This window comes from Pongo abelii, chromosome 7 (assembly GCF_028885655.2).
Source record: "Pongo abelii isolate AG06213 chromosome 7, NHGRI_mPonAbe1-v2.0_pri, whole genome shotgun sequence".
Classification (NCBI taxonomy): Eukaryota; Metazoa; Chordata; class Mammalia; order Primates; family Hominidae; genus Pongo; species Pongo abelii.
Genome location: NC_071992.2, coordinates 115732778 through 115747186, shown reverse-complemented (window position 1 = coordinate 115747186; position 14409 = coordinate 115732778). Strand labels below are relative to the sequence as shown.

Below are 14409 nucleotides of genomic sequence, written 5' to 3'. Positions count from 1 at the left end.
ACCACAATTAAGTCATTGGTAACTAGAATTCTGCAATTCTGAAAAAAATGCATAACCCATAAATTATACATGTTTGAGGCTAAAAGCAAGTGTAAATCCTTACGTACAAGATAAAGGCAATATAATTCCAAGCAGTTTAACCAACGGTGCTCTCTATTAACTAGAAAAGGAAGTTAAACAGCCTCTATATAAATCCTACTAGTTGGTGGAGATGTCACTATAGCTGGTTTGTCTAAATTAAACAAAGCTTCCCTTGACTATGAACTGCACATACTGCCTATATTTTGGGGAAACATTCTATAAACTCACACTTCTGGTCCCTAGATTCAACATAGCATAATGTGACATACTTCTTTGACGACCAGTCCCTTGCTGGTTATTGTTCTCATCCAACCTGATCTTAAGTCTACTGAATTGGAATATTTAAGAGCTCTTTGTGATGGCATCTATGATTCTGTGCAGCTGAATATATTCAATTATTCCCTAGGAAATAGTTTTCTTCTTCCTTTGTTTGTTTAGGCGAGAAATTGTTGTGAGATATCCAGAATGTTAAGTGATTCTGCCCCAGAGCATGTGTTAGAAACTATAAGGAGCATTTTATGACTTTCAATTCTAAAAGGTTTGTCAGCTTTGGATTTCTAGAATTGGTTGTGTCCATGTTTCTTTTCATCCTATTGGGACTTACTGTTATTAGCAACCTCTTGTGTGGTTTTAAGATATCTTGACCTCTTTGAAACCTTTCCAGGTGTCACTGCCACTTTCTTGATCTCTGCAATGTTAGCTACATTGTTTAGTGGAGTTAAGTTCCATGAACTTTAGAAATCCTCCCTGAGACTATGAATTCACTAACACCCAAGGTAGCATAAACATGCAGACACAAATGTTCCTAAAACAAAGCTTGCTGGGCAATGCAGGATATGACTTGGAGTCTGGAAAAAGGAATATTTTGCTCAATTGTGCATCTATGACAAGCTCCAGGTGCAGTTTGAAACTGAGTGGCTAGTTTTTCTGATCCTCATGTAGCCTCTCATTAGAACACAGCAGAATTTTCAACTGTGAATGTAATGAATGTAAGGAATTCCATGAAGACCCTCTGGGCCCATTAAGGCTTCTGGCTTCAGAGGGTCCTAAAACCCACTTACATTAGCATACAGAAATATAGTAAGAAGACATTGTTTTTTATAAATATTATCTAGGTTATCTAGGTTTTAGTCTTAAGAAGATTATAATGACTGCAGCTTATTTTAAAAGTTGCATCCACAAGATGCAGTTACAAATTTAAAAGAAAAAACAAAGTTTATTAGATACCTGTTTTATGTTTAGAGTTTGTCATTAAGAAGCTCCTATTATTTTTGGTAACACAGTTAAGACTTTGCAAGGGTTCATACTTGGACTAAGAATCCCCTATTAGTTTAGCCTTAGATGTGGCCTACTATTCCAGTGATTTCTCAGCCCTTCTTTTCAAACTTCACAGTTTGGCTATTCTAACAGACAACTCATGCTGCCAAAACCTAGGGGAGTGAGACAACATTGAAGTGACACTGTATTGAGAATTAAAAGATAAGGAATTCAGTGCTAATTCTGCCACTACCTAACTTCACATTTCTATTTGTCTCCTTATCTATAAAATATGCATAACAAATAATACTGCACAGGAATGCTGTGAATATAAAACTTGTAATAAATACAAAAAGGCCTTGAAATAGTGCAAATGAGTATGAAAATGAAAGGTGTGCTGGTGACAGTGGTTGTCTATTCATTCTTTCCTGCTGACCTCCTCTCCACCCAGAAACTGTATGTCTATAGCATGAAGACTACTGCTCCCCACACTCCTGAGCCAGTTGTTCTCTTATGATCACCCTTTCCATCCTGGCTCCGGTGTCCAGGGAATCCTGAGGGTCTCTGAGGGATATGCAAGCTATGCATCTTCAAATGACTGTGGAGAGTTAAGCTTCCTCTGCTTTGCTTTCTACCGGCTAAGGCCTGGAGCTTGCTGTGTGTGCATTGGTAAAGTGGCTACAGGTACAGTGTACAATTACATATTACTGCAGCTTCTCAGAGGCTTCTTTCCTGTCCCTCATAATTCATTGCTGGGAATGCAATGACAATGGAAACTTAGAAGATCTAATAGGTTATACAGGAAGTGTTAACATGAGTTCTCTCTAGGTGGTTGGAATTATAGGTGTTTTTTGTTTGGTTTTGTCAGTATACCTGTATGCTCTCACTTTTGTAGTCCATAGGAAAAAAAATTAAACATAGATGAATTTGAAACAAATAAAACATCCTTTATGTTACATGAGGAAAACAACTTAAATACTTCTAACGTGGACATTTCTAAAGAGGAAAATTAGAAAACAAGGGTATGTGATTTACCCTAAAAATATGAATGCAATACCATATCATGTGAGAAAATTTTTATGAAAAACAGTCATGTATTTCAGTGTCCTGTCAGATTAATGTGAACTAAATGTATTTAAATAAGAAATACTGCATTATATTTACTTTTCCAAATTGTATACCAATAGTGTGGCAATCTGATGAAAAAACAAGAAATCAGCATCTAGCTACCCTCAGATGGAGCCCAAGGGTATAATGTATTCTGATGCTGGTCTAGAGACCAGATGGGAAAACTTGTTCTCTAATCTAATGACTTTCTTTTAATCACAAGCAGGCAGTAGTTTCCTTATTACCCAGAGTTTAACAAATACATGATTCTCAAGAGTACTTCCTAGGATTTCTTTTGCTCACTTAAGACTACATCTTTGTATTTAATTCATCTTCATATTATCGCTACAGGGCACATATCTCTATTCCCATCTAAAGGGACAGGAAAATGAAATTACACTACTTGGAAAACAGACATCCTTTGGTGTGTCTTTTCTCAGTGCTCCCTTGGACACAGTTTTTCACTGTCATTGTATCACAGATTGTGAGCTGTCCTAGGAGGGCAAGGCTTGTGACTTACCTGTCTTTGAATTTCCAGTGCCTAGCATGTGCCTGCTACCAAGGACACACACAGAAAAAAATGTGAAGAAACAAATGAATAATAATACCCAACACAATGCTTATGTATTAATGCCTTATACATATGAATTCACTTAGTCCTTATAACCCTATGAAATAGGTACTACTTTTATCCCCATTTTACATATGAGAAAACTGAAGAACAGAAAGTAGAGCAAGGTTACACACAGCTAGGATCCAAAGCTGGCTATCGAGTCAGCCTCTTCATCACCACACCCTGCTGCCCCACAAGCACCAGTGCTAAACAGGAAAATGCTCCATTCCAAGAGAAGCGTGTGCTCCCATCTCTAAACACTCTTGGGTTTCCGTCAGATGTAGCTACGCTGTGTGGTTCCTTTGGAGACTTAAAAAGGGAAATAACTGGACAGGCACACAAGTGCAGAAGAAATGAATCCCCAGCCTTAACAATGGCTGTTTGTAAGGGTGTTTCTCAAATACCTGTGGGGATTTGTGAGAGCGCCAGCTGTACTGGTGACTGTGGAGACTCGCCAGCAGAATATTTTCATCAGTATCCACCTGGCCAAACCGCAGTGTCTCCTGTGTGTCGTTACAGATCACAAAATGGCTGAAGACCAACTCCTCTACCTCAGGGCATTTGTTCTGAAAGAAAAAGGATACGAAAGCCAACATGGATCAGATTAATTGTAAGATGTTTGGCAGCTGTCTGCCCAGTGGCGATTGTTACAACACAGAAACCCTAAAAGATCTGTTGTCATTAGCTCTGGTATACAAAGTATTCTATACTGCCAGGATAAGCACACACATTAAAAAAATACCTTTAAGAGATTTTAAATGTTCCAAGAATGTGTTTTGATTTAAACTCTTTCAAAATAAATCACACACACTGAAGAGTAAAAGAACAATGAGATCCCTCAAACTTTTAACATTTCTTAAAGTGAATTAACATGCTACAAACCGTGCTGTGCTGGGTAGTGCACGTTTTTGAGCAGAGTACTGGAGGCTAGAATTACCATGTTCCCAGCTTCTAAACTCAACAATCAAGACCAATTACCAAAGCCACAGTTTGTACCCTACAGAAAGTAAGAATCATTTAGGTAAAACATCCCCAGATCCCTTAAGAGGGAGGGTGGATATGTGTGTGTGTGTGTGTAAATCTGCTCAGTGAGAGATGTAAATAAAACCATAACTTTCCCTCTGTTGTTAAGAGGCTGAACATACAAAACAGATCAACTCCAGAGTCAGCGTAAGCCAAGTTGCAGTTTTCATGAGAAATAATGTTAGTTGAAACAGTTTTCAGTATCTGTTTCAGCTAACAGTCATCAGTCAGCTAATATCCTTCATTAGTCAGCTAAAGTGCAGCAAATTAATAATACGTTCCTTTGTTGATAACTCCTTTCTCATTTAATGGTGCCTCCACTGGTTGCTGTTACATTAAAACACTGGCAAAGTAATAAAGTATTTCCATGCTTACTCTTTTATCACTCTGGTTAGGCTATCGCTTAAAAACAATAAACATACTTTTGGTAAACTAAAAGAATGCTAAATAAATGATTAACTTGAGAATATAAGAAAAAAATCATAAGTAGCTAATTAATTTGCAGATAATGGGAGATAACATATAACTGATGCTTCTCCAGTTGGCCTCTATTTCCTGGCTATGGATCTAAATAATGTCAAAATGCCACACCCCATCATTTGCCACTTTACTGAGAAGTGGGGGAGTAAACAGAGATACAACTCAGAAGCATTGTGATTCAAGTACAGAGGAGGCATGAAGCCAAGGAGACTACAGATGAATGTACCTGGAATCCAGCCTGGGCCATGACTAGGCTTGTACCCATTAGGGTACAGACTCATCTTGGGAAACAGAATCTACTCCTAATCATCCAGAATGCCCTTGAAGTAGGTGGGCAGGCTCCATGCTGCAGGTGGTGAAGTGGCCCTGACATACCTCATTCTTCCGGAGGCCCTTGAGGACTTCTAAGCCCTCTCACATCATCCATCTATTCCCATTGAACCGAACCTTGCTTCATAGTCACACTAATCACCAAAAGAGTTTCTGGCTAAGTGAGACCAAAGTACTCATAACAACAAGCATCTGTCATCTACCATAATACTCTCTACTATGGATTTTAATTGGTAGCAATGATTTCAAAACTTGCCTGCTGTTGAGTTTTAGATGAATCGTCTTACCCAGCCCCTGCCCATGCCTCCAACTGCATCTTGAGCTACTCTCCATTTGCTGAGGGCATTTGCTCAGGACACTCCATCCAGCTCCACTAGCCTTTTCCAGCTCCTCCAGCACTATGCTGACCTCCTTCCAACTCATCCAACACATCAAACTACTTCCTGCCTCAGAGCCTTCCCTCTGCTTGGACATCTTTTTCTCCATCTCTTGCTTGACCAACTTGTTTCTACTCAACTTTCAGATTCCTGTTTTAAGGTTGGTTTTAAGAGCAGCCTTTTGAGATCCTCCCAAGGTCAAGTTAGGTTCTTCTATTTTAGGCTTACATAAGATTCTATATTTCACCTTCAGAGCACTTGTTAATTTGTACCATTATGGGTTCAATATTGTCTCCATAATTAGACTTTATGCTGCAGAAGGGCAGCAACCACATCTTTACAGTTTTTATTCTTTACAGTTTTATCTCCAGTATCCAGCATAATGCCTAGCCGATAAATACTTAGGAAATAAACAAACAAAACCTTCAGTAGATTTAATTTGTAAAATTATAATTATATATTCACTGTACAAAGTTAGAAAATACAGGGGAGAAGAAGGGGAGGGAAAAATTAGGAAATACAGAAAGTATGGATTTTTAAAAATCTTTAATTTTAAACTCAGCAATAACTACTATTAACATTTTGGTGAATTTTCTTCAAGTAGTTTTTCCCTTCTGGATGTCCTGCCTGTTACTATTCTAGTCTGTCCTATCCAATCCTTTTTTATATATTTATCTACAAACCTTTAATCAAACTGGAATCACAGTATGTAATTAGTTTTGATGAGATTTTTCCATTGAGCATTATATAATCAACATGAACTGCTCTACTTGTAAACATTTTTCTTTCCTTTCAGTGCGAGTACAGACATGAAGAAAGGGATATGATTCCAATCTCCCACTTAGTTACACATCCTGAGATTAAAATTCAGTTTTCATAATGAATTGGGATCAATCTGCTGGTAACACAGAGGTTAAGTTACCAGACGGGGCTTGAGCAGAAAAAAAAAATCATATTACTTTCTTCATCTCTAAAAACTGACCTTTAATAAATGATGAGGGTTTTAGGAAAAAATGTAAATTAAAGAACACAAGGGGGTTGTTTACATTTTTCTAAAGAACATTCAAAGTCCTCAGGGAACTATTTCTCTACTGCTCCTTCATCTGTGGAGTTCATTATAACTGTAATAAGTTTAAGCATTTCTTGGAATGTTTTAAATTCTGTTATAATATTAAAAAGTTCATATGTATTTGATGTCACATCATAGATGTTGAGCCTCAGAATGCTCACTTGGAATCGTAATTAAAAGATGGCTTATCCACATTTAAGTTTCATGGAGTGTCATACAAGCATTTGCAATTAAACAGATATACCATTTTGGTATAAGAGAAGACACATAAGTGTAACCTTAATTTAAGAAAAAAACCCTTTTAATACTATTTTGTCCAAATCTGGGAAAGTGACATAGAAATATAAAACAAATTGCAAATGGTTTTGGATCCTTAATCTGTTTTCACAAAACAGACATCATTTATAAAAGAGAAAAGAAAATCTATAGCCAGAGAAATCAGACACTGATTAATCTTGAACCCATGACCTAAAGGTGGAAGGCTAAACTGTTTCATGCTTCAACTGTCTGGTCCATCCACACTGGGGAAAAATGACTTGTCTCCAATATGAATCCGATAAAAGGTATGTGGAGAACTAAAATCACTTTGCTTGCTTATTAAATTCATATTTTTCACTGGCAGCAATTATACTGTATGTGAGCAGTATACACACAATAAAATCCAAGTTTGGGAAACTAAACTTCCGCTTCTAAAGGGGATAAACCACATTCAGAACATCTTAGAAACAATGAACTCAATAACGCTTTGTAAGCCCATTTCAATGTCAGATGTCCTATAATTTCAAAGTAGTGCACTTTCATATTTACTTTAGAATACACAGGGTTAGGTGCCTACCACATTAAAACTTGGTGGCAAGTACCCTTGACATGAGAGGAAACAAGAAAATTACAGCAACAATTACAGAAGTATATCCTCTTGTGGCTCATGTTAACGTTGCCAAATCCCTGTATAAATCAGAACCAACTATTCATAGAATGTACCTGTCAGCAATATGCTACGTGACATATGGCTCTACTTAATCAAATATACAATTCCATTAAAAAAAAACTCAGAATATTCCTTCAAGGCACTATGTTAGCCAGTCAGTCATTCACACTCTGATGTGGTTTAAAACATTTAAATATTTATGCACCATATTTTATTTATAAGTATAGCTGTGTCTAAGAGTATTTTTACGCTGGGAGGAAATTGGTATTTCTGAAGGCCATTTTGCAGTAGTTGCTACACATGAGTCCCCTTATAATGGTTCTGATACCAAGACAAAAATATTCTGGGTTTAAATGTTCTATCAATGATTCTTTTATATTTTCTAGGTTTGTTTTTTATTAAATGCATTGTTCAAAATATGACCAAAAAACAGAAATTGGAGCCATAGAGGTTTTTTTTTTCACATGGCTATTTGAACCAGCTGCAAAGATTTAGATCACACTAGCTCTTATTTTACGCATGTCCTTTGCAACAAGAAAACCATGGAATGCCCTTAAAAAAGATTTTTAAAATATAAAACAGATGTGTTATCTTTTTTTCCCTTTGCTATTGTAGTGCCATGTTAGATAATTAATTCCTTGGTCTTGTATAGGTCTTCATGCTTATAAAGAAAAATATTTATTCTCATACAAATTCTTAAGTTAGAGAACAAAAGCTCCTCTTCCCCTTAACTGCTCCATCCCAAAAGGAGGTCAGTGGGGAATGAAGCACCGTTTCTCTTGGGGAGCCAGCTTCACACAAATGTAATATATACAAAATGTGGGGAAATGTCTCAGGTTAAATAGCAACACAAACTTGATGGAAATACAATATAACACTAAAATCAGTAAGGGAAGCAGAAGTGATTTGTTCTTAAATCACTGAACATATTATCATCCAAATATTCTGTGAAGTTACTTTTGTGCTAGCAGACATGGACAGGTTTCCCATTTTAAATACGCCACTTATCATAGACTTACACTTCATCCCTTTTTTTGGTTTGGTTTATTTCTGATAAGAAATAAAAGTTAAAAAATTATTAAAATAATCAAGGCTCTCTAATTGATTAAAAAATCCATTATCTAGTACTTTTTAGTGAATCAAAAAGTCAGAATGAGAGTAGAGGAAAAAACTAAGACTGTATTGTACTCACATATTTCATCTCGCTGCTTTTTTTGTTTGTTTGTTGGAAAAGATCAAATGCTTATCATCAGAAAGGGTCACACAGGTTCTTTACTTCTGCAATGGACCCTTAGACAATTTGATACATAGCTAAGTTGAAGCTTTGGCAAACTAAAGCCACAATACTTGGAAAACATTTCTGGGAATATGTTACTTTCCACACAGATGTGGTACATTAGTCACAAAAATGTGGGCATGATCTCCAATGCATGTGTAGAGAACCCATATTCTCCAGTTGTTCAAAAATAACATGCATCACTTTGCCAAAACAGAAAAGGCCTCAAGTATAATGGTGCCCATCAAATTCTTCATTCTCTAACATTTTTGTTTGTGTTTAACTTATTATCAGAAGTGATAGCATACAGAACCTAATAAAAGATCATATGTGGCCAAACTGTAAACTGTTATGGAATGTGCATACCTGTTGCCAAGCTTGTATTGCAGTGTTTAGAGAATGGACTACATGCTGTCCAATGTTTACAAATACAGAATCAACTATCACGGTGCAGTCAAGCAGCTTTTCCACTACATCGCTGGAAACTGCCATCTGCCCAAAGATGCTGAAGGGTTTCACCACACTTTGCATAGTGACATTTCTGCACTCTAGAAGTTTACAGTCTGCTTGAGCTAAGAACTGGATCTCCTGACAGACAGAACCATTATTCCACTGTCGAAGATACATGTGTGGTTCTCTGAAGGAAACAATCATGTATTCTAGTTCAGATGGCATATTTCTGTCGGAAACAAATGGCTGTAGATACTGTGGTGCAGCTGTTGAGAAAACAAACAAGGAAAACAGCAATTAAGATGAGCCAATACTTTGTGAAAATAAAGAGTGAAATGACATTCAAACTATTCACTTTTTGATTATTGAAATTAGTTTTTGGTGTTTAATAAATTCAAATTATTTCTTGAAGATATTATAATCTTTGGATTCCCATTTGATATTTGAAAACAAAACTGTTTTGTTCAATTAGGCCTCTTAAATATATATTGTCCAAAAGTAACTTTCACAAAAAATTGATCACAGAAGCCAATAAATAAACTGAAAAGCAGGTATCTATCTAAAGAGAATTTTATAGAACTGCTCTGTAGCTACCAATCAAATCTCAAAAACCAAAACCAAAACATGACTCAAAGAGAGTTAGAGAAAGCAGGTTAAACTCCATTTTTGCTGAAAAGGCAAGATGCTTAACAGCAGCTTTTTTTTTTTTTTTTTGAGATGGAGTCTTGTTCTGTCACCCAGGCTGGAGTGCAGTGGTGTGATCTTGGCTCACTGCAACCTCTGCCTCCCGGGTTCAAGCGATTCTCCTGCTTCAGCCTCCTGAGTAGCTGGGATTACAGGCACCTGCCACCACGCCCAGCTAATTTTTTTGTATTTTTAGTAGAGATGGGGTTTCACCGTGTGAGCCAGGATGGTCTCAATCTCCTGACATCGTGATCCACCCGCCTCGGCCTCCCAAAGTGTTGGGATTACAGGTGTGAGTCACTGTGTCCAGCCAGCTGTGTTTGGTTTTAATCTGATTTTCTCCTCTTCCCTTCATTACATGTAGGTCAAAAACCTAATACATGAGTCAAAATGTATCACCTAGAAAAGGTTTGGTTACAGAACATATTGAGAAATAATTGTTCAAATAACATTAGTAAGCTTATAAAAGGCCACTTTTAGTGTGTGGGAAAATTTAAACTTCCTTCCAAATTTGTAAAAATGATACCCCTTTAAATTAATTTGAGACTGTGCCTACCTTTTGTGGAAAGTATTCATGATTTTGAAATCAGGCAATACCAAGTATTTTTGGAATCTATTTGCTACTAATGTAATGACTCAGGATACTGAACAAGAACAGACATATTTCTTTCAAAGAGATCTGATATGGTTTGGTTGTGTCCCCACCCAAATCTCATCTTGAATTCCCACGTGTTATGAGAAGGACCCAGTGGGAGATAATCAAATCAGTGGGGCAGGTCTTTCCTGTACTGTTCTCGTGATAGTGAATAAGTCTCACGAGATCTGATGGTTATAAAAAAACTAGAGTTTCCCTGCACAAGCTCTCTTTGCCTGCTGCCATCCATGTAATACGTGAGCTGCTCCTCCTTGCCTTCCACCATGATTGTGAGGTCTGCCCGGCCATGTGGAACTGTAAGTCCATTAAATCTCTTTTTCTTCCCAGTCTTGGGTATGTCTTTGTCAGCAGTGTGAAAAATGAACTAATACAAGATCATAATTAGAATTATAGTAAAACTAACTTCCTTGAAAAATTCTCATTAGGTAGCATTCAAAAACATGTCAGCTCAATACCATTGACAACTTATATAACAGGTTCATAAGCTGGTTCAGAAGTAAAAGTTATGCCTGTTTTGCCAAGTCAACCCCAGGATAACTTTGGCACTGCTCGTTTTATACTTCCTGAAAAGACATTATCTAAGATTGTTGACTTCTGTTTTGAAAACACTCAAGAGAAAATGGTAAGTATTAAATGGATGTTATTCTGATGCCAAAGAAAAGAGTACCTGTGCCTAGTTGGTCAAGGTGATGACAAAGATGGAATTCCAGGTGGGCAAACTGGAAAGAAACGCAAAGAGATGGGACAAACCACGGGGTAAAGCAGGAGTCAACTCTGGTACAGGCAGCCAGGGCTGTTGGAGTCACAAGTGGATCACAAGTGCTTTGAGAACCAGACTCACTTGCAGAGCTATGGGAAAGAAGTGATAAAAGAAGTTCAATAACCAAAATTTCCCAATATTACATGAGTGAAATGTCTTTTTATAAGGGTTTCTAAAACTAGTACTGAAAATCCTATAGTCAATATTTTATCAAATCTTCTGTATTTTCCTATGTAAATTAGTAATTTTTTATAAAATTAAGCTCGTGTTTGGCCAGGTGCAGTGGCTCATGCTTGTTATCCTAGTACTTTGGGAGGCCAAGGCAGCAGGATCACTTCAACTCAGGAGTTCGAGACCAGCCTGGGTAACATAGTGAGACCTCACCTCATCCAGAAAATTAGCTGGATGTGGTGGCATGCACCTGCAGTCCCAGCTACTCGGTGGTTGAGGTGGGAGAATTGCTTAAGCACAGCAGGTCAAGGCTGTCGTGCACTGCATTCCAGCCTGGAATCATGTTGATTATTCTCTATGAATTGTTCACAGAAAACTTTTAAAGGATTCCTCAAATGCCAACTCATACTGATCTATGATCATACTGATCTTCAAATCAATGTGCTTCCATCCACATCTCACAAAACTTACGGGCCATTTGTTCTGTTATTAGTTTAAGATCAATGCAGTTCAGAGTATGACTCTGCCACTCAAAAACCCAATACTTCAGTGTCACCATAAATATTTCACTTTTGTTTTACTTCTCCAGATTGTCCATACCCATATTTCCATAGGAGTCTGTCATTATTCTTTATTAAGCACTCACTCACTGCTGTAATGGGTGCCATAAAAGTTATGACCATATCCAGAAGCATGAGGGTCCCATGGACAATTACAATGCATGGGTCCTCTCTTCACTTGCCCATCCTCTTAACGCTATTTTATACAAGTTAAATCTTTATTTTTTTTTGAGACAGAGTCTAGTTTTATTGTCCAGGCCAGGCTGGAGCAGCGTGGCACAACCTTGGCTCAATGCAATCTCTGCCTCCCAGGTTCAAGTGATTCTCCTGCCTCAGCCTCCCGAGTAGCTGGGATTGCAGGCACCAGCCACCATGCTCAGCTAATTTTTGTATTTTTAGTAGAGATGGGGTTTCAACATGTTGATCAGGCTGGTCTTGAACTCCTGACCCCAAGTGATCCACCCGCCTTGGCCTCCCAAAGTGCTGGGGTTACAGGCGTGAGCCACCACTCCCAGACTATATGAGTTAAATCTGATTAAAATGAATAGTGACGGCATCCATAGAAGGGAAGATGTCTGCACATGGTGGCTGCTGCTGTGCACGGGAAGCATGCTGCCTAGATTGTATTAATGCTAACAGGAACACGAGACCTGGGAATTTGGGATTGTTGGAGGAGAACAAGTTGTGTCCTGTTAATTGTGGATCACCGAATCAATGTTGCCCTTTCCCCACAGCTCACTGTCTTCCACTCTCTTCTTTTCATCCTGAAATATGCTCTGTAGCTATCACAGCCTGGCTCCCAGATCCATGAGGAGCCTAAGGACAAGCAATGTGATTTACAGAATCCTAGGGAGAACTATGACAGGAAGCACTAAAGAAACAAATCCTTGATTTTCAAAGAACTCACAGTCTAACTGGTGATACTCAATACGTAGACATTTACAAAAATTACCAAACAGAACCACCCCCCAGGAATAGGAAAGTGGGAAGTGCTGCCAGAGTGGAAACACAAGAGGAACTTAATGGCATGGGTGAATCATGTGGGATTTTCAGAGGTGTGAATCTTCCATTGGGTTTTGAAAGAGGTTGTGAAACAGGCTGGTGAAAATGAAAGCTGGGAGCATTCCAGCATGTTTACTGAGTTGTTTAACCTCAAAGAGTTTTCAGTTATGTGGTGTAAGCATTTACTGCAATGCTAGTAAATCTCCATTGCAGACAAAGAAAACAGACTCTGGAGCACTAGGTTATTGACTATGCACAAAAACGCAGCTAAGTATATTCTTAAAACATCTATAATGGGCACAGTAATCCAAGTAACTTTCTAGGAATTTGTAGAGTTAACAAAAGATTTCATTGGCAAGATAAAATTAAAACTTGTATTTATTCAGAAAGAGGAAAATATATTAGTTGTACATGTGTTTTACACATTTGAACTCTTTCTCTTATACTACTCATGTAAGTTTTTAGAAATAGGGCACAATGTTAGTCAAAATAGTATTAAAAATCTAGGCAAGAGTTCTATGGGACCAGTTTTTTAAAATGGGTACACAGTTTGAGGGGTTTATCTGAGGCATTTTTCTGGCCAATTACAGTTTTTGACACTCTGATATTTTCCAAGATTTATTTTTCTATCTCCTGAGAGTGGCAAATACTATAACATATTGCAAAGGGTTGCTAAAACATCATGAGTATCTAATACAGTCTTTACTTATAACAAATTGATTGATTCTTCACTTTTCCTAAATTAAATGCACAAAGCAATGGTTAGACATGTTTTTAGGTATATACAGTAGCTCCTGAATCATAAAATCATACTCCAGTAAGCATTAGTGCTAGTAGCACTACTCTAGTCAGCAATACTCCTTCAATCTTGAAATCCCGACTAAAATGCTTACTAGGTTAATTTATATGCAAAAATTAAAACTTTTATTTAAAAATTGGAGTCAACAAAATCACACACTTCTTAAACACAAAATATAGTTTATGTAATTTGAATATACCTTTACTCTATTTTACATTAGCACATTTATAGTTTTTGATATTCTTAACTTAAATCACCATTATATACTATAAAAGTAGCATGTATGTGTTTACCTTTTACCTAAGGATTAAGATGATCTAAGTACAATAGGACTAAATAGTCATAAATATGAGTGATGTTCCTGCTAGAGATTTGCAGTAGCTACATTTGTATAATTTTCCTAATTAAGTGCAACAGTGGACTTTAATCTGATTCACATCTCAAAAGGTCAACCATCAGATGTATAATAAGCAGAAAAAGAAAAGTAAAAAATCTCACAACTTATAATATTTATATTTCAATATTTCCCCTTTTCCCAGAAGACTTTCAAAACAGGTCAAATTCATGGCCAGTGACAGTGTTCACAGAATTATTTGGTGCTCTTCACTTTTAACTGGAAAATAGTTCCTGGAAGCAAGACCTCTCAAATGGTAATAAACACAATTCACGATTCAGTAATTTATTCCAGTAGCTTTAAGTTCAGAGGGTTATTTAAGTGTTGTTTTTAGGATAGTGGAAATATCCTAGACAGTGAGAAGGATGGCAGGTGTTTTATTTATACCTTCAT

The 14409-nt window shown here is 37.2% G+C and overlaps 1 protein-coding gene across 14 annotated transcripts in view; it reads right to left on the bottom strand.

Annotated features, from left to right (window-relative positions):
• Positions 1-14409, bottom strand: part of VPS13B (vacuolar protein sorting 13 homolog B) — a 916166-nt gene that overhangs the window by 89837 nt on the left and 811920 nt on the right. For all 14 annotated transcript variants that reach the window (XM_054519206.2, XM_054519208.2, XM_054519204.2 and 11 more), the window contains 3 exons: positions 10998-11179; positions 8908-9257; positions 3463-3624 (listed from right to left, as the gene is read on the bottom strand). In XM_054519206.2, the coding sequence (XP_054375181.2) occupies positions 3463-3624; positions 8908-9257; positions 10998-11179 (694 nt within the window). The remainder of the gene's footprint in view (positions 1-3462; positions 3625-8907; positions 9258-10997; positions 11180-14409) is intronic.